The sequence below is a fragment of the Pyxicephalus adspersus genome, chromosome 1 (assembly GCF_032062135.1).
Source record: "Pyxicephalus adspersus chromosome 1, UCB_Pads_2.0, whole genome shotgun sequence".
Taxonomy (NCBI): domain Eukaryota; kingdom Metazoa; phylum Chordata; class Amphibia; order Anura; family Pyxicephalidae; genus Pyxicephalus; species Pyxicephalus adspersus.
Genome location: NC_092858.1, coordinates 92,290,446 through 92,311,101, shown reverse-complemented (window position 1 = coordinate 92,311,101; position 20,656 = coordinate 92,290,446). Strand labels below are relative to the sequence as shown.

The window sequence follows — 20,656 nt, the reverse complement described above, 5'->3', positions numbered from 1 at the left end:
TTGAAGTAATTTTATCCCTATAGATCCAGTGGGTTTTTTCGACTTCCTCTGACTATGATCTTTTTGTACTTTTACTTTCTTGTTTGAGACCTTCATCAGTCGCTTCCCCTCCCTCATCTTCCCTCATACCCCTCTCCTGCTATTTTTAATTTTTTTTCCTCTTCTTGTAACATCTCAGGTGTGACATTTTCTCTCTCTTTTCCTTTACCTGACTTTTTTGGGGTTAGTCACCTGGAGCACAGTGTAACTCCTTTACCCCTTAGTTTTTGTCTTTTGCATATTTTTTTTTTTCTCCAGTACAGAAACACACCGCTGGGAGCTCCTCCCTCTGGCATTCCTCTAGGCCCCATGTTACTAAAATGTTCCCACACAATTGTTTCCCCTAGAGTCTAGGGGAAACAATTGTGTGGGAACATTTTAGTAACATCTTCAGTGACTTTTTTTCATAAACAAGTATTACTTGTTTATGAAAGAAACATACACCCTTTGGTCAGTTGCCCTTTGGGGGAACCAGACAGGCTTGATATACTGTGTAGACATAACAAAAGAAAGCTTTAAATTCACCTTCTGCATATAAATTATTGATTTCCATTCAAATAAACTCTGGAACAATAAAAAGGAACATATAAATAAATAACAGACAATTGTTGCTTACATAAAAAAATTGCAATTTTATTAAAATATACACATTTTTTATAAATAATAAATAGAAGATACAGAAAGAAAAAGGGTCTAATCTGATATACGATCTTTCATATTACAGAAAAATATATTTGCATGTCTTTTAAGATTGTTTTGTGTTGCAAATTTATTTATATATATTATGGATACTTGCACTTATATTTTCATAGAAACCCAGCTAGGATAAGTAGATCACTTGCTGTTTTATAACGTACAGAAAGTGTAGCAATGTTAGCAAAACTTTCTGCTGTTATAGTAACACCCTATACATATGTAAGGGTGATTGCTTATAAATGGGCAGATCTCAGTCCTCGGAAACACAAGAAACTAATGAGTGATTTATCATAATGTGAACCTTTAATTTGCCTATACCCTAATTACACTATTTTATATATATTTTCTTTTCCATTGCTTTGTTCAATTGTGTGGAGCAAAAGGAGCTGAGTCTGTAAAAGTGCAGTTTCCAAAGGGCTATGAACTCTCTTCTTGCAACACTTTTCTTCAATTCTGCCAGATAAATGGAGCACAAAGGGAGCAATTTAAAGTGACTGTGTGAACTTTGAGCTATAAAAAAAATATATATAGTCAGTTTATCTAATTAGAATTTAATAATTATTGAGCTTCCTAAAAAAAATCTTTCAGAATTTGTTATACAGCATTCTGCAGCATGATGCAACCTGTTTTTGTCACATTTGATGGCTTAGTGTTAAGACATACTGTGTTTAAGGTTGGACAACATGATCATATTACATTACAGTTTATACAAACATATAAGCTTTTCATAATTATCTAGTCTGGTCTTGAAAGTAGGAGAGTAGATAGTATTAACATAAAGAAGAGGTCAAAAAGATAGAATATGTAAGCAATGCTATACATGTTTCCCAGTAGTATTACTAAAACAGATTTTTAGGTATCCTTCCGCAGACAGTCAATCACTGTTAGTCCTGCTGTGAACAATAATATTAGCTAACACAGGAAGGCAGGAGGGAAAAACATATCTGTTGATTGATAACTGTAGTCTGTAGACATATGACTGTTATAAAGATGACTCTGTAGTGTGAGTAGCAGCAAAAAAAAAAAAAAAAAAAATCTCAGTTATTTTGTTGCTGGTATTTCTGAAAGCAGAGATCAGTACATTTATATTAAAAATAGTTACATTAAAAAGCTGTTCCTATGCTTCAATTCTTTGCTTTTTGTATTCTCTTCCAGTACTGTGCTGACTTTTTGACTTTCAGATAAAATCACAACTATAGTTTGTGAATCTGTGTGCATTCTATTCAAAGGTAATTTGTAATAAGACATTAGTGTCCATTTGGTTGAATTGCGCTTCGAGTAAGTACAAATGCACCTCCAATAAACACAAGTTGTTGGATCTTGTTCATACAGTCTATAAAATAAAACAAATATTCAGATTATTTATTTTTCTATTAGCATGGCCAGGCTCTCTGCAGCCATATCTGTTGTAGATCGGCAGTTTCTGGCAACCACTAAAAGGCATAATTGTGAGGAAAAGGTAACTCATCATATTAGCATTTTTTACAGGCTGCAGAGGCTTGCACAAATCTGTAATTTTAGAGAAAATGCAGTTATTTTTCAACTTCCTTATCTTTCATGTAAAGAGATTAGTCAAGTTTAGATAGGAGTATATTGTGGCAGTGTTTAGTTCATTTGTTTGAAATCTTTCCCCCACTGTTGAGTGAAACTAACATAAATCCATCAAAAACCCATGAAATGCAGAAGCTTGTATCTGATACTCCTTGATCCAAAGAGCAGGCAGTTATATATTTTTACTGTAGTCCATCCTATTTTGTCAGCTTTTCGTGTGATTTCCATTACAGGAATAGCTATGTCTTGTAAACATTAAAGCATGGCAAGTATATTTTAGTAGCTCCAAAAGAAGGAGAAATTTTAGGTAGACATCCTCGTTTTCCTTAGTTTTTACCCAGCAGTTCCCTGTGATGCATTCTCCAAAATGGTTGTACTCTTGGATTGGTCCAAGTTTGGCTTAGTGGTTGAAACATAAGTCTTTCTTTCCACTGGTAGTGCTGGATAAGGTCTGTGATACAAACATATATTATGGACCTCTGGAAAGGATTTATAAAGATGTTAGATTTGGTGCAGAAGCTCTTATTGATTCAACTGTCTTATTGAGAGGCTTCTTCTCTGAATTATCTAAGTGGATATGGCACTGGCAAGTAGAAGCTTTGCTGTAAGTAACCGAGTGATTGCTGGACTTTTTGTATTTGTTAGCACAACGGAAAACCCTTTTGGAGATCAGGTAAAATATCTCACAAATGCTGAGGACAATACATATTGCAGAGGCAGCTACCATGAAGTATGTAAAAACTTTTTTCTCAGTTGGCCTGGCGATGTAACAATCCACAATGTTGGGGCAGGGGTCGACATTAGTGCACTTGACAAGCCGAGGTATGTCAAAGCTGTCCCACATTGTATGCAGGATGTAGAGAAAGGTAATTTCGATTCCAGTTTTGAAGAAAAGACTCAGAAGATAAGTCCACCAGAGACCTCCATGTTTCTTTCCAGTATTCGAATACAGCTTAGAACAGTTTTCACCATTTTTTAAACGGTTCTTTTTTTCTCGATCTTCTCTATAAGCAACATGCATTATTACTAGTAGAGAAGGGCAAGTCACAAATATGAGCTGGAGAGCCCAAAGCCGAATATGAGAGATGGGGAAGTAGTGGTCATAGCAGACATTGGTGCAGCCTGGTTGTCGGGTATTACAATCAAAATCTTTTTGCTCATCTCCCCATACTTTCTCTGCTGCAACCACATACACAAGAACTCGAAATACAAAGACAACCGATAGCCAAATACGTCCAAAAGCTGTTGAGTACTTGTTCACTCCACTTAACAGACCCTGAAATGTCTTCCAATCCATTGTGAGTTAGATCCCTAGGGAGACAAAAAAAGGGGGCAGGTATTAGTATTGGAACTAAAAATATACAGTTTAGAGGACAAAGCAAAATTTCTATTAATTTTTTCTTTTCTAAAATGTATGCAAAATAGTTAGAATTTAAAATAGAATAATATAGTTTGTTTTTTGATTTTTAATAGGTGTTGTTTAATAGCATTGTTGTTTTTCTGTGCCTGCACCTAATATGACATCGTCATGATGGACTGCTTAGTTAAAATAGCCTCATTATTATTCATGTGGAAATTTTTTTATTGAATGTTAGAAGTAAGTCTGATTTCCTTCACTCTCTAAAACCAGACGCCTATGGTAGGAGGATCAATTAGATCTTTTTGCTATACAAATACTCTTGCATTGTCCACAGAGCAGTTACTTAAATCAACCAATCAGAGATCATCTTTACAGGCCGGACAGCAGTGAGCTGGGATTTGTTTAAATTCTTTTTTTTTTTGTTTTTTTTTTGTTTTGTGTTTTTCCTGAAAAACAACATTTTAGCTTGCTATAGTAATTTTTAGATTGACTAGATCAAACACACCCATACAGTACATATGTTTAAAATATACCTTTACATTCCAACCAAACATGTACAGATATTGGTTCTCACGGGATCTGCTTCATCATCTGTTTTATTCATACTCCCTTTTTTGCTCATAAGGCACTGCTAATCACTTCTGACTATGACTGTGGTTACTTACAGCAGAGTATTCAAGTCTTAAGGAGAACAAAGTGGAGCAGTGGAAAGTTTGTTATTCATTTGCACCAGTGAGTCGCTTAAAAATTCATGCATGGTGATGGTCTAAGTGGCTAACAGTGGCAAAGAATAGAACTGCTTTAACACATAAAATAGAAAACTTTATAGAATATAGATATACAAATAAAAACAAAAACAAGACTCAACTTGTATTTTTTCAACGATGACTACAAGTGTTTCTATTGATGGTGTTTTCCAGCATAATTAGGAATTTACCATGGCCATTAACTTCCCTGTATAATTTATAGCTAACCTACTTTCAAGCAGATTTGACAGAGTGTGGTAAAAAAACAAACAATTGCATTAGATTGGCATTATCCATCTGAAGTTTTGAAAATGTTAGGAATTTTTTTTTATCCTTCCAAAAAGATTTAAATCACACACAGACATCTTGAGTTTGAGGCTTCATTCAATGTACAATTTGTCAGGATAGGTACAACATAGTGCTCTTGACACCTTGACATCAATAATTTGCCCCAAGCTTACGGCACTAATTTCCTGCTACTACTTATGGGAGAGTTAAAAACAGTGGTGAAAATTTAATGTAACCCTTCTTTAAAGTCCAGTTTCATCTAATAATTTTGGATGAAAAAGGTACATTTTAAATCCTCTTTTAGATATTTATAGCTGTGGCCAAAATGAGAAGCTTTTTCCAGACTTATCACCCATTTGCAAATGGCACACCTTGTGAAATAGGGCAGGAAGTGAGAGGAAATATTTACAATGAGGCACAGGCAGCAATTTAAATCTGAAACATTTACTAAGTCTATGACTTTCTATGTCATTTTAGCCCTAATGTGTAAAAAGTGAAATAACTGTGTAAAACATTGATGTATAAAATATCCCTCTCCAAGTATAAGGACAATTTTCTAATCAGCAATGATATTTGATCAGCCCATACAGCTAAATGTAATCTACTGCAGATATCAAAAAGTGCATAGAAGAACAAATTAAATGCTAAAGGGCTTTCAAAGGAATGAAAGAAGTGTTTTCTTATGTAGGAAGGTCAGAAATAAATGATAAGTGCTATATGATAACATAGATGAGAGGAATGGAAGTTTACAGTTATGAACTAGAAGATCATTCTGTAATGCCTTCTTATCTGGACTATTCCTTCTTTGCATTGCAGGAATGCTTTTAATCATAGTAGTCGCTTGCCTAATAATCATAGGGAAAAATCGTTATCAAACATATTATTAAAGTATATTTTATCCTATGTTTTGGAGCATCTTAATAACAAATTCTCTCTTGTTTGAACTTCAAGCTCTTTGTTAGAGCACAAAATTCCGTAATTACAGGCATCAATGTTTGCTGAGGACCATGCATTAGAGAAATCTCTGATGACACTTATTAATGCCTAAAATACAATTTAAAATGTATACAACATTTAAAGCAAAGGACACTGAAACCAGGGGTTTCTTCAAAAAAATGTTGGGAAAAGCTGAAATGGTAAAAAATATTCCTTACTTAAGCAATGGCCAAAAATAGGAATCTTTACAATAAAATAGTTTACAATAAAAAAGAGCATAGTTCCTATGAGATTAGTTTGCCTAACAGTAAGGTGTAAATCATTACTTCTAATGCTCTTTTTAACCATGACACACAAGCTTAGCCCTTGATAATGGGCACACTTGCGCCATTATGTTAGAAGACCTCAGGCACCATTTATTGAACCTTCATAAATGGCACCCAAAGGGTTGGGTAGAATGACAGGGATTATGGGACAAGCTGTCATCAGCCAGAATTTACAGTACACAGTGTCACAGAAAAAAGGGAGCCCAAGGTTGTCTTAAGGACGAGACACTACTGCCGAAAGCAACTGACGTGAATTTAATTGAAAGGTGAGGCCTATTTGGTTACTTTGTTGCAGTATTTTTTTTGTTCTAGATTCTTCTTACACTAGTAGTTTAATGGGCCACTAAAATTGGCCAAAAAAAAATAAAGAAAAGTGATTAAAACACTTGGGAGCAAGCATTATATAGTGCCTACTCCTACCTCATCCCTTTAATGCGCCCTGTGAAGGCCCCAAATTCTGGGTACATTTTTCCCAGCATCACACAGTGCTGTGCTCTGTATTAGGTTGATTGAAGTGAGGCATAATATAGAAAAATAAGGTTCCAAACCCTTTTCATTCCTTCCCCATACATGTTGGACTGGCTTGTAGAGTCAGAGTGGGCACGTTTATTATAATGACTAAAGTCCTACCAATGTGCTCTAGTGACCTAATAGTTCTTGGCTGGGTATCTAAGATTCTTGTTTGTGACAAATAAATATTCCTGCACGTGCAGAACTGGCATTGTGTTCACAAACTCATTCTCAACACGTGGATTCAAGTCATTCCCTTTAAGTGAGCCATGCCTTTTGGGTGCTCTGAAACTTGGCATGATGTTACAATAAGAGTAATTTAAATTACATGATATTTCCCGGACCGGTGTGAACCTGATTAGACAGAAATATGTCCTAGAGTTTTACCTAGAGTTATCTTAAATTTAAATTTGCCTAATTTGGGCATATATATAAATATACTAAATAAACAATTTTACAAAAACAGCTATTATATTATTGTGTAAGGCAAATGACTGTAGTTTATCACTGAACTAGGTGTGTCAGAGTAAGTATATTTTGAACTTATCTTTTCTTTATTCACCTACTTGAAAATGAACCTTACACCCAGTTTAAATAAACAAGTGAAGTAGATCAGACATTATAATATCAATTAATGTGATAACTTTTGTTTGCTTTTAAAGTCAGTGAGTATATCATTTTCCTGAGCTATAACAGGCCATCTGAGAAGAGCAAATATACTTTGTAGTAAAGAAATTAATACATTCAGCGATGCTTTATGTAACTCCTAAAAACACACCGCATATTGTCATAAAATATTTAGCATTATAAACGGTACAGTTGTTTCATAAAGTAAGAAACAATGTACGAAACATGGGGAGCCATAGCAGCTGATTATTATTTATAATATACCTTCCTACTTCAGAATTAAATCTGATTGGGTGTTACGAGTCACTGTACTTTGTGCAATACATACCTTTTTTTTTTTTTTTTAAATCCCTTTAATTCCTACAGAAAAGTACCTGTTGATTCTTCAGAAATGCATTCAGTTACGTCAGTTAAGTCTTTGGTTGATTACACTGAGCATTGATGTAGAATGGGTGAAGTCCTCTCCATTATCTTTGCAAAATTTCTCAACCACTTTTACAGCCTATAATCAATCTGGAGTCCAGGATATGAACTATGGGAGGTCCCAGGACAGCTTTGAATTTATTACTAGATCATTTTTTGTGTATTTGTGTATATTCAAGTGTATATTAAACATAGCAATAAAAAGCAAATAGGTATATTGTTAGGGTTTACTCTTTATTTTCTCAAACTTTGTAGAATTTATTTTAGATATAAAAATTATTTTTCATATTGTATTACTTTTCCTTTCCAACCAGGGCACCATTCAACACAGGGTTCTTTCGCTGTAGGGCTGCTGTGGTATTTTTTATTATATAGTCCCTATCCTGCAGTGCTGGTGTAGTAATATTCATCACATAATGCTTCTCATGCAAAGCTGCTAGGGTAATACTGATATTATTATGCTGCCTTTGCAGAACTGATGTGGTAAGAACCATCATATGGTGCTACCATGTTGTGTTATTTTTGGATTTTTCATTGGCTTTGGGCTTTAGGGGAACACAGAGGTCAAGCTGTACCCCTAAAAGTCTAATCTTTAGTTCTGCACTACAGTAAATTTTAAAGGCTAAGGATTGCTCCAGTGTTTTTGTTCAAAGCTGATGCAAATTAAAAAGTTAAAAGTAATAAAAAAATCCTAATTTTACTTTAGAATTTAAAAAAACAAATTGCATTGTTTAAAGTATTTATTTTTTTTGTTATGGCAAACAGTATATCTATGTCTGATTTTTGTCTATTGGCACATTGCTGCACAATGGAACATATGTTTAGAGCATTCCAGCTACCGTGGTCAAGGTTCATGAAGCAGCAAATTACTTGAATTGATGTAGAATGATGGTGCTTACATTGTAATACCCTTACTCACTGTTCTCTGCACAGTCAAGAGACATTTTATTTGGGAAGGAGTGGAGCTGTTAAATGTTTGCTCATTGAGAGGCAAAAATGTGAACCAGGGAACAGCAGCTAGAAATGCGGGTGTACAGTTTCACTCATCAAACTTGTTGGGCAACTTTCCTTAAACGTAAGCTTTGTATTACAAAGGGAAAAAGTCCTCAGAATAAATAGCTTAAAAAAACTCACCACACCTAAACCGTACAGCTGTGAAATCTGTGAACCTCTGGCCAGGTCTGTGGACATTTATACTCATTCTCCACTTTATTCGGTACTCCTTACTATTAGTAAGATTTCAGCTGCACATTCTGCCAGTCCACCACATCCCAAAGGTGCTTTACTAGATTAAGATCTGGTGACTGGAGACAGATAACTGTACTTTAAACTTTACAAGAACTAGGGGCAGCACGGTGACTCAGTGGTTAGCACTCCATTCTTTGCAGCGCTGGGTCCTAGGTTTGAATCCAAGTCAGGACACTATCTGCATGGAGTTTGCATGGGTTCTCACCGTGTCTGCGTGGGTTTCCTCCGGGTACTCTGGTTTCCTCCCACATCCCAAAAACATGCAGTAAGGTTTATTGGCTTCCCCTTAAAAAAAAATTGACCTTAGACTGTATAATGACATGACTATGGTAGGGACATTAGATTGTGAGCTCCTCTGAGGGACAGTTAGTGACATGACTATGGACTTTGTACAGCGCTGCGTAATATGATGGCGCTATATAAATACTGTGTGTGTAATATAACTCAGTTAGAAAGGATTTAAGCTGTGTGCGTTATCTTGCTGGAAGTAGCCATCAGAAGTTGAGCACATATGTGCAGTAATAAAGAGATGTATATTGTCAGCAATTACACTAAGATAGGCTGTTTTTTTAAACAATGCCTTACTAGTACAAAAGAGATCAAAGTATGCCAAGAAATTATCCCCCATGCCATTACACCACCAGTCTGAAACATTAATACGTGGCAGGATGCATTCATGTTTTCATGTTGCTCATTCCAAATTCTGACCCTACTAGCCAAATATCACAGCAGAAATCGTGACTCTCCAGACCAGACATAATTTTTCCAATATTCTCTAGTCCAATTTGGATAAACCCATGTGAATTGTAGCCTCAGGTGCTTGTTGCTAGCTTTTAGGAATGGCATCTAGTATGGTCTCCTGCTACTGCAGCTGCTTCTAGGTTCAGGTGTTTTGCTTTTAGAGATGCTGTTCTGCAAACTTTAGCTGGTACTGTTGCCTTTCTATCAGCTTGATCCAGACTGTCAATTCTCCTCTGACCCCTGGCATCAACAAGGCATGTTTGCCCAGAGACCTTTTCTCTTTTTGAAACCATTTCGTGTAAACCCTGGAGATGGTTGTGCAAGAAAATCTCAGCAGATTTTCAGTTTCTAGGTATTTAGACCAGTCCATCTGATACCACACTATGTTAAAGTTACTGAAATGAACTTCAGCTGGTCATCTTGATTATGCTAAAATCCAAAGGGTTGCTAACATAGGATTGACAGATAATATTTTTCTTTTAAGAAGTAGTTAAACAGATGTACCTATTAAACTGGTCAGGGAGCGTATTTTTGACATATACCTAACAAACACTAAATCAGCTTACAAACAACCTGAATTCTGTAGGTGCAGGCACAATAGAGCAATTTGGCCTACAAAAGAAGCACTGACGTTATTAAAAAATAAGTGCACAGTAAAGTAAAATTAATGATTTTAAGGAACTAAAATCCACAGATCAAATCCCCAATGGGCTTCTGTTCCACCACAGTGCTGCCAGCTTCTTCCTTCTTCTATTTGCGTAGATGATCTTTGGCTTTCTTGATTGGCCCGGCCAGGATAATGCCTGTGCAGGAATTCATCACTGGCACACGCAAGGGAAGCCTGGATTACCATAATTCCCAGACAACCAACTTTGAGCTGCAAATGCAAAGCTTGGCTAAATTTGACAACTTGGCAGCAGGCAAGAACGGTTATTGTACAAAGGGCGTCACCTGCTCCTTTCTGAAATAAACACTTGCCTAAATTATGGATTTTTCAAAATAGGAAAATTTTTGTTCCTCTTTAAGATCTTTGCACACTCTTCTTCCAGGTTCTTCTATATTTATTGGCCATTTTGTGATAATGTAACTCACGCGCACCCACTGGGCATGACTGAGTTCATGGTAAAAGGCATGAAAAAAATAACTCTAAATCAATGTGCACTGATCCTTTTTTTATTTTCTTTGACATAAACTAACCCATCACACTCTCTTTAAACCTTGATGTGGTAGTGTTTGTTTACATCCCAACCTAAACATTTTTGGGGTCTTTGATTTGCTTGTGAATTAGCTTCCTATATTCTTCTATAGAACTGCTCCTAAAGCTGAAGAGGCTAGGGGTGTGAGGATGCATTACTACATATGCCTAAAACTACAGGTTAGTGATGGCTTGTTTTAAAAAAATCAAGGATTTTTTGTAAATATGTAAATACGTAATGTCTAAAATCTTGCCAAAGTTGTTTTTGACATTTAAATTCTACCATTTTATTATAGGAATATTTCTCCTTTGATTCAGATAATGGGGCTGATTTACTGAAGACATACTTGTAACCTTTGTCTTACCTTACTTTTTTTACACACACATCTAGAAAAGGGCAATTAAAAGAAAAGTAGTTTCACCTAGATTAGTAATGGCCAACAACTAATATTACTATTGATAATATTATAGTAACATTATCCATTGAAATATTGTTCTCCAAGTTCACTTAATTTTTTTTTTTTTAATAAACCTGTGACGTAATTTAAACAAAAAAACTAATGGCACCAGTTGGTTGCAATACAATACAGTACCTACCTGTTGCAGAAGCAAATCATCTATTCGCCTAGATCTTCCTAGCATTGACATACACATAACAGCTACATTAAGTTGCAATTTGCAAATAAATTGGCAGACCTTCATCCCCACATGTCAATGTCTGGGCTTGCTGTGGGTAGCTAAGGCATTGTTTTATAGCTTAAAAGCTGGGTGGTGGTTCTTTTCCTCACTACCAGGAATCTGGTAAACCTCAAGAGGCCTCAGGTGTTTCTACAGTGAAGCCATGTGCTACCAGCTAATTTGATAAGACACCTGCTGCTGTTGACTGTGATGTTTTGTTAAATTTTAAGGCTGAAGCTTTCTTCTACAATCTAAAGCACTGGAGCAAAAATAGTATTACCACTTTTGGGTATTTGAAGATGTATATTGTTGGTAAATGTGTGAGTCAATTACGCTACACTGGTGGCAGACATCCTGGTTTGTTCTGAATCAACAACCCCACCCGTCTCATTGAAAACTCTCTTTGACATGACATTTGAGGGAGGAAAATTACAGCATCTGGAAAATGTACTCACAAAATGCTCTACAAACAGCCATTTTTTGGCCCAGAAATGTATTGGGTTGAGAGTTAAGTAATCCTTATGCTGTTGCTTTGGTTTGTAATTATTGGCTATCATGGTAAAAATTCTAACATTGGTGGTGGTGTCTGGAGCTGGGTCTGGCAGCTGGCTGTTGCAGTGGAGAATAGCCTGTTAACAAGATGAAATATTGGTATATACTTTAAGGGAGAAGGTTTTCCTAAGGGGGCTGCACAAAGTTTGTTCATAATAGGGATGTTTTGCCCCCTGGGTCTTGGAGTTGGTCATCCAGTATTCATTTCTCTGATATCAACAATACAATTGTCTATGTGAAACACGCCAGCATACAATTTGCAATAATTATCAAGCTGAATCTGCTCCCTCTGCTTCCCAGTGTGGTCCTTTATGATCCCATAGATGTCTACTAGACTTGTGTCACTACTACGACTGGTATTGCCTCCTGTTTTTCCTTCTCATTCACTTCATGTAACCCACCTTCCTCTACCTCCTGCTGTGGTCAAGGCTCCCCAGAAATGTCTCACTCCCCACTAACACTTCCATTGTTGCTAGACAAAGTATAAAAGTCTTCTTCCTGTACCCATGCTGCATCAAACCCAGTATGGCTTTTGCAAAGAAAATGATACTGCTATGTTCCTGCCTAACAAATTTAGTTGCCTCCTTCATAGGCTTCAACAAGCAGCATGTGTCTCTAATACTTCTGCCACTGCCCTGGGTCCAAAAAGCCCTTTTTGATACATCATATAGTCAATAACTTCTTTCCTTTGCTTGTACGGGAGTTCCAGCATATGTATTAAATTCCACTGGGTAAGCATGTTACAGATCATTTTGTGGAATGAGAAATCATTTCGTCTCTGCAGGGCCACAAATGCAGTTTTTCATTTTTTTATGGCCACATACAATTTTGGCCATGGCCCAGACATCTTGCAGGCCACAGTATTCTTTTAGAAATGTGTTTACCACCAGATTCAGCACATGCACAAAGCACTTTTCCCAAGTACTTTTCCCCAAGTAGCTAGCAGCATGCACTCTTCACTTTTTTTTTTAAATCACATCTGTCCCTAGATTAGCTTCCGGCTTTGTCCCTGACTAGGAGCAGCAGAAAATATTACCAGTTTTCCTGCACACAATTTATCTGAACTCATAATTTGTGCTAATTTATTCCTGTCAGGATATTTGATTATGAACTTTATATTCCATTTATTAACTATTTTTTAATGAAAATAAATGCATTAAAAAAAAGCTTATAAACACTTTATTTAAAAATGTATATGATGCTGTTTGTGGCCAAAACCACATAAAATTATCTGAGAAAGTTCTTAACCAGGGCAGGCAAGAGTTTGTTACACACTTTAAAAAGAAAATACAGCACCATCTACTGGTGTGACCCAAGTATAAACCAAAATACTTTTTTTACAATGGCATCTTGATGTGGGGAATCCCTGTTTATATTTGAGTATATACAGTACCCTTTTCAACATAATGATAATCTTGTGTGCCAAATATCTTTATTTCTAAATTATCTGTCCTAAGAAATAGATCATATTCAAGCAAACCTTTAGGTTTGGTTTGCAGGAATTTTACTGTGAATAATTATTGTCCATAAGAACTTAGGATAAAAGCAACAGTATAAGACATGAAGTACACTCAGAAATATATTTACTTTAATCCCCCAATGATGTCACACTCCTGTACAGTCTTACATAATTCCAAAGCCAATAAAACATGAAAGGGATTCTAAAGCACCACCTACTGATTGAAAAGCAGAAAGCAAAAGCAAAAACATGCCATATATCCTGTTTAATGTTGTACTAGTACTAACCATAATAAACAAAAACATAATCGGTATTAAATCTAAATCATTATTTTACCACTAGTATCTCATATGACATTGTGCAGGTCAGTCTGCACTTATTTTCCTTATTTTCCACTTATTAAAAAGTGCAACTTTTTAGGGGAATACATTTTTGGCATTTATTTAGCAATATATTTATAAAAATTATACTATTTTGTGATTTTACAGCATCATATTTTTCCTACTTTTACATATTTACCTAAAGTATCCTACAATTTGCATGGATAGCTAAATGGAGCACTCCCCAAAGTGCAACAAAATGTGACAAAAATATTCAGCAGATCACAGAACTACACATACATTTGTTGACATCTTGATAAAAATTACTGTTAGGAAAAGCATGATCACCGAGAATGTGATAGACAATGACAGGAACAAAACAAACAATAAGAAGCCATTGGTTCCGCCTAAAATTGTGACATCAATAGCCACATATATTTCTGCCTTTCTTTTCTTTGCTTTGTAAGTTAAACCTCAATACTTTTATAGGTTTATGTCTCCTTTATTGATACATACAAGTCTATCATTCCTTCAAATATGTATGTATATGTGTTGTTATATATGTAATTTATATTCCAAGTTATTCTGATGATATACTTTATAAATTGCGATTAGGTTACACATTATTCTTTGTTTTTTCTCTGCAGTTCTTTCCACTGTCATGTAATATATCCTGAACTTGTGTTAGAAAATCAATGCAAACCTTTAGGGGTCAAGTTCTTGTGTGACACAACTAAAGTTGAATTGCCACTTTCTAAGACAATGTTTGTATATATGAATAAATAATTTGTAAATTTGCCATGCATTAGAAAGGTTAGACTAAAACGTTTTGAAGCTTAGAAATGCTGAGATTAGGTAAGGGATCAGCAACAGAGCAAGGAACACTAAAGTTTACTATGTACTTCGATCAAGTTACACATTGCACATGTTATACAACACAAATCAAAAACATTCAAGCAAGTACTTATCATTGGCGAAATCCTTAATGTTTACATATGTTTTAAACTCAACGTTACACAGTTCTATAAAGGAAATTGTTAACTGAAGGAGTCCTACCTGTGTGTCAGTGGAAAGGTCCTAACACACCTGGATCTATTTCGGCTGCAGAGTCACACTGTGTCGTCTTACTCAGAACTGAGGTGTGTCTAAGGAATACCTTAACAGGTTTTACCTTGTCAAGTGTAGAGGCAGAGACTACAGCAGAGGGGGTTGGAGCTCAGAAGAAAGCAGAAAGTTACCTGTGTATGTTAAAGTCTTTGAGAAAGAATTTTGAAACTGACACCCTCCTAACAGCCACCCTGAACTGATGTGCTTCAGGCATGACAGCTGCAATATTCTTTTTATTTTACTTCTAAAAAATCTCAGCCTTCATTTGTATAAAGCAGCTAATACAGTTGCTAATAGCAAAGAAGTGTTGTATCTTCACATAATTAAATGGAAATATATTCAGTTTTCAGGTGAAAGGTCTTGATTAACCCATATGCCAATGGTGACTTAATATTGGTCTGGTATTTTTAAATGGGGATAAATGGCTGCATTTATACATCCCTTTTAGTAAAGCAATCTTTTAGTTCTAGCATAAACTCAATGTTCCCATGTTTTGCAGAATGCTTTTTGAGTAAAGTTACTCTTGAACTTGTTTCATGTTGAATGAGTTTAATGATAAATTGTATCCATTTGTGATGTTAGAATAAGCCGCATTGTGTTTTAACCATAAACTATAACTACAAGTATACCTAACTGTACTCAAAAATGTTTTGTACACTATAGAAAAAGGCTCAAACTCCTTTCAGGTTTTTACTACTATCTAGAGCTCTGATAGTGAGAATTCCTTTTACTTCCTGTTAACTTCTTGAAAGTTGGAGAAAAAAAAAAATAGACAACAATAAAACGCTTAAAGAGGTTCCTCTCCTTTTACTTTAAGACATTGTTACTTCTATCTGCATCTTCGAGAGTTTCCTCCCCTTCCTGTCTTGGTAAGACACATTTTACTAGATGGGAAATTAGGGGATCCCTTTGTCAAACAGAGCCTTCAACTTCGGTAAAAATTGTCAGGAAGTCCATACTTTCTAACTCTATTCAAAATAAAAAATGGGTATAGATATACTTTAAAGATTATTTCAAAGATAATGTTTTGACCTGTGTTTCTTAACCATTTAACATGGGGTTCTCAGGGAAACTCTACTATAATTACTAATATATATATAATTATATCCACAGTTCACAATACATTAACTTGGTCTCTGGGAAGTATGTCACCTTTCCAGACAGCCAAAAAGATCACTGCTGTCTATTAAATCGACCTGAGCGGCACAAATTACCCATAGCTCAAGGAACCCCTAGCTACCTCTGGAGGAACCCCAGTTGACAAACACCAAGATAGACTATTATACAAAACCTCGATGATCCAGCAAACCTGGAATGAATTTCTAAAAATCATTTGTTGTAAGTTGGCAGTTTTTTCAGTCCTGGGCTAAATCCATTCCAGGTTTGCTGGATCACCTAGGTTCATCCATATTAGTCTTTCTTTCCCAGTCTTGGAATGCTTTAATAAATCAGGCTCTTTAGGAGAATATTCACCTAGATTAGTGAATGTGGTGAAATTCACTTTGCTATACATACCCAAGAAAAAAAACAAAACAAAAAAAAAAGAACATGATTTTTTTCTTGTACTAGAATGGATAGCTGAAGTCATCAAAGCTTTTTGTCATTCATGATACTATAACTTTTGTTTAGTATGTATTTCCCAAAGGCATACTGAATGTATTTAAATCTAGGGTATCTTGTCTATGTACACACTGTTTTATGTTCCTTTTATCATTTAACAATAGACAGTACATTAAAGGCACACAATGACTAAACAGAAGCATTTAACAAAAAAAATATCTTTTGGGAAAAAAAAAAAGGGATCAAAATTAAGCTCTCACGATGAAACCATTTTTTATACTTTAGAGCCTTTTACATTTGGGTTTTAGATTCTTCTTTTATGAACATTGACTGACATAACTTAGACTGGTATGGAGTGTTCCTCACCTGTCCCCAGCCCATAATGCTTTGCAAGATACTGGTGTTCTATTATTAAAGTGATATATTACGTCACAGAAATTAGTACAAAGGTCTAGTCAACCAGAATTCTAATAAAAGTAGATGGAGATAGAGAGAAACAATTTAAAGAGACCTTTTCTAGATGAAAGGCAAGTTAGAAGTTTTATCTGGTATGTAAATGTAAAGGGAAATTATAACACATTGTTCAATTAGTACAAATTTTGAATAGAATAGAATTCCATATATAAATATTATATATAAAAGAAAGACCAGGATTTGCAGCACCAAATGATTTATTTCCCAACAAGGCGATTGCTGACTGATAGCTGCTTTGTAATTATGGTTTTCTCATTAAACAAATAATTTGGTGCTGGAAATCCTGAAATTTTTGTTTTTGGACATTTTGGGTCATTGGGTTGGATACTATTTTCAAATTAAATACATAAAAGGTTAACTGTTTACCTGGCAAAGGATTTGCATTTCTGCCCACCAAGTTCTGACATATACACAGCTTTGCCACACAGCACAGCTCTTTCTGGCAGGGCAGGATATCAAATTTTGTAAGTCTTGTGTCTGCCTCCCAGTATTAAACTAAAGCTACGTACACACTTCCAATTATTATCGTTGGAAGACGAACGATCCTGCACGTTATCTACGAACGATCGTATAGCACCGATCCTGCACATAGAGATAACGACACGATCGTTCGTAGATATTGTACACACAATAGATACGATCGTTTGAGCGATAGACGAACTATGTGCACGACAGGAAAGTGAACGAACGTTCGTTTATTACGCATGCTCAGACCATGGACGATCAACGAACGATCGTACACACGAACGATGGTCAACGATCGTCGTCCAATCCGATCCGCCGGTCCGGTCGTTCGTTTCCAACGACTTTCCTCGTTCGTCGGCGTCGTTGGTTACTTTTTTTACGAACGATTTTTGCCCAATCGATCGTTCGTCGTTCGTTCGTCGTTCGTTTTGAACGATAAAAATTGGAAGTGTGTACGCACCTTTAGCAATGCAAGAGAAACAGTACACTGATAAGATTATACTTCTGGAATTCTGCTCAATCCTTTCATAAGTACATGCTTTGTCAGACCATAACCTGACTGGCTTCCTGTGCTGTTTCTTCCTTTCCCAGTCTAAGTTCTGCTGTACAGAGAATTTTAAGGTGGTAAAGTTTAGGTACTTTTATTGCATAAAAAACATGCAGTTGTTTTTCACACAACACCATGGTACTGAATAAGGACACTGATGAATAATATAATAATTACCCAGTATGTTCTCTTTTTACCTCTCTCTGCAGTAAAGGAACAATTAGGGACATCAGGGAGAGCTGTCCTCGATCAGTCTCCTTTAGATCCCTGGAAATGATCATGGTATGTCTAGCACACACCCTGTGCTCGGTAAATGCTAGACTTATATTTCTCCCCTGAGGCTTAAAGCATAACTAAAGGAAAAATTAAAAATACCATATGATACAGTCTGTTGGTAGAAACAACACCTTCATTTTTAGTTTTTTGTGACCCCTCTTACAAAGTTGTATAACCTGTTGTTCAACTTCTTTTAAAGTGGAACTAAACTCACAATTGCTCACCTATCCCCGTTCCATCTCAGGGGACCACCATCTTTCTTCTTTATTTCCTAAAGACGATCTTTGGCTGTTCTGTGGTAGCAATCAGGCAGGTGAGAGCAGTTAATGCAGAAGGACATTGCTAGAATTAGGCCTTAGTTTGTTAACCACTCTTGTAAATTTGATCTAAATCTACAAGTAACACTCATTTTTCCACAGGTGTTGGCATCATAGGGTGGCTACATTTATTCTACATAGACACAGTTATAAATGTAGCCACCCTAAGACATAAGATGTGTAACTAGCCAGACAGGACCAGGTCAAAATTAAGAAAACTGGTGCGCTTCAATATATTACCATTTTGTTCACGGGTTTAGTTACACTTTAATAGAGTTTGAGTTTTTGTTAGGCTGGGTACACACATACAATAATTGTCGTTGGAAATGATCTTTCACCATCCTTTCCAGCGACTAAAGACTGCACGATGCATTAACGAATGCTGTACACACATCACTATTCTGCTCTATAGAGAGGGGAGGGGGGGAATGACACAGCTGCACCATGCTGCGCGCTCTCCCTCTTTGCTTCCATTAAGATCGTTCGTGGATCCACCAGGACGGTCGTTCAGATGATGGAAGATGGGTGCTGTACACACACCAGATTCTCGTCAGATATCATGTGTACGTAGCCTTAAGGTCATTTAAAGCAGCAAGTCACCTGGCTTCCTAAAATTTCCTGTTGCTACCCCTGTCTACGATAAAAACACTTTACAGAAAGTAACCCATCAGGTTTTGTAGTGTAAATGCAATCAGTCTGGTAGCACCTCCGACAGTCATGGATGCAATGCATTCATAATATCCTATTCCATAACTAAACCACTACTAAACCAATAATTATCTTTGCATAAACATTCTACAGCTTACTATGTTACCTGCATGGTCAGGGTTGAGTCTGATATGTTGCACGTGCTTCTAAGCTACAGATTGATAAAAATACAGTGGTAATGCTAATAAATAGCAGTTGAGTCCCAATAAGATTGAGAGAATTTTGGAAAATTTGCTTTGCTGACAGTCAATTAATTTGAGCATAATTACCTGTTTAAAGGACGTACTTACATACGTAAGTACAATTACTGTTTGCCAGGTAAACGCATAAAAAAACCCTACCTGGTATGTCTGGATACAGAGATCTGACCAATGCAGCCTAGTGCCCTTCCAGGCCATGCCAATAGTGGTAAACAATAGTGACATTGTCCCCTGCCTACCCAAACTACCTAGGAGGTGGTCAGGAAAGAAGATACTGCTAGTGAAGTCTAACATTTTAAATCTAGACTTTAATCACAACCATTGACTGCCATTGATCTGATTCCTGTCATCAGAAGCCCCACTAGGTAGGCAGGAACAACTGTCTCAATGTTTTATAACTGTCTAGTATAGATTGGATGGGCTCTAGATCTAGATTTAGGGGACAAACAGAACCATTTAAAGTGTTTAAAGCTAAATATAAAATACACAATTCAAGGCAATTTAGTATTCATTAATGTGATTGAAATTCATTAATTTTTAGAAAGCATGTTTAAAAAATAAATCTGGGTCTGGGGATTGGCTAATATTAGCCTAATTGGTTAGCAAAAATTATAAGTATGCCTTTAGAGTTTATGGTGATGGAGTAAACTTACAGCACATGTACAGTGAGTTGTGACCTAACGTGTGTTTATGTGATACACCAATGCAGGTAGATGTGAATGAATCCATGTTGCCTTGTGAACCAAAACTAAAGTTGTGAAAGGTTTACCTTGATGGACAGCAGCTGGAAGTAAATGTATAAATGGGTGCTCTATGCTACGTTTTCTTCTTGAGCTAATAAATAAATATGGCATAAATGGTAATACATCACTGGTGATGCAAAGCAGGGTTTTTGTTTGTATATTTCTTTTTTATGCTGTTACATAAATACATGTAAACACTAGTAAATGCAGGACAGGCTAATCTGCCTGGTTTTGATCTGCAAGGGAGTCCTCATCTTCTATGAACTTTGCAACGCATACATTTAGCACTCAATCCCATAAAAATGTGGCATCAAACTCATCTAGACGTGACCGACCATCTTCCTATTTGTATAGCATTTTACCTGTCCAAACATATCAGTCAACGTATGGTTTTTTGGCAACTGAACTGTGCTCTCATTTCTTATTCCCAGCCCAGATGTAATTAAAAAGCTAGTTGACCTGGTATGCATAGTTCCTAAATGCTTTGTGTACATCTATGCCTTCCATAATAAAACTGGGTGTTTCTCAGGCTGCTAGCTCTACCTTAATTCACTGAATCGCCTA

The 20,656-nt window shown here is 36.1% G+C and overlaps 1 protein-coding gene across 1 annotated transcript; it reads right to left on the bottom strand.

Moving 5' to 3' along the window:
* Window positions 1-657: 657 nt before the first annotated feature.
* Window positions 658-14,835, bottom strand: LOC140335863 (gap junction beta-3 protein-like). Its single transcript, XM_072418854.1, has 2 exons — window positions 14,752-14,835; window positions 658-3,597 (listed from the first exon to the last, which is right to left on the bottom strand). The coding sequence occupies exon 2, from the start codon at window positions 3,581-3,583 to the stop codon at window positions 2,777-2,779; it is 807 nt and encodes a 268-aa protein (XP_072274955.1). The 5' UTR covers window positions 3,584-3,597; window positions 14,752-14,835; the 3' UTR covers window positions 658-2,776.
* Between the last annotated feature and the right edge of the window lie 5,821 nt (window positions 14,836-20,656).

Excerpts from the sequence above, each read along its gene's own strand:
- LOC140335863 (XM_072418854.1), bottom strand. The coding sequence starts at position 3,583 with ATGGATTGGAAGACATTTCAGGGTCTGTTAAGTGGAGTGAACAAGTAC.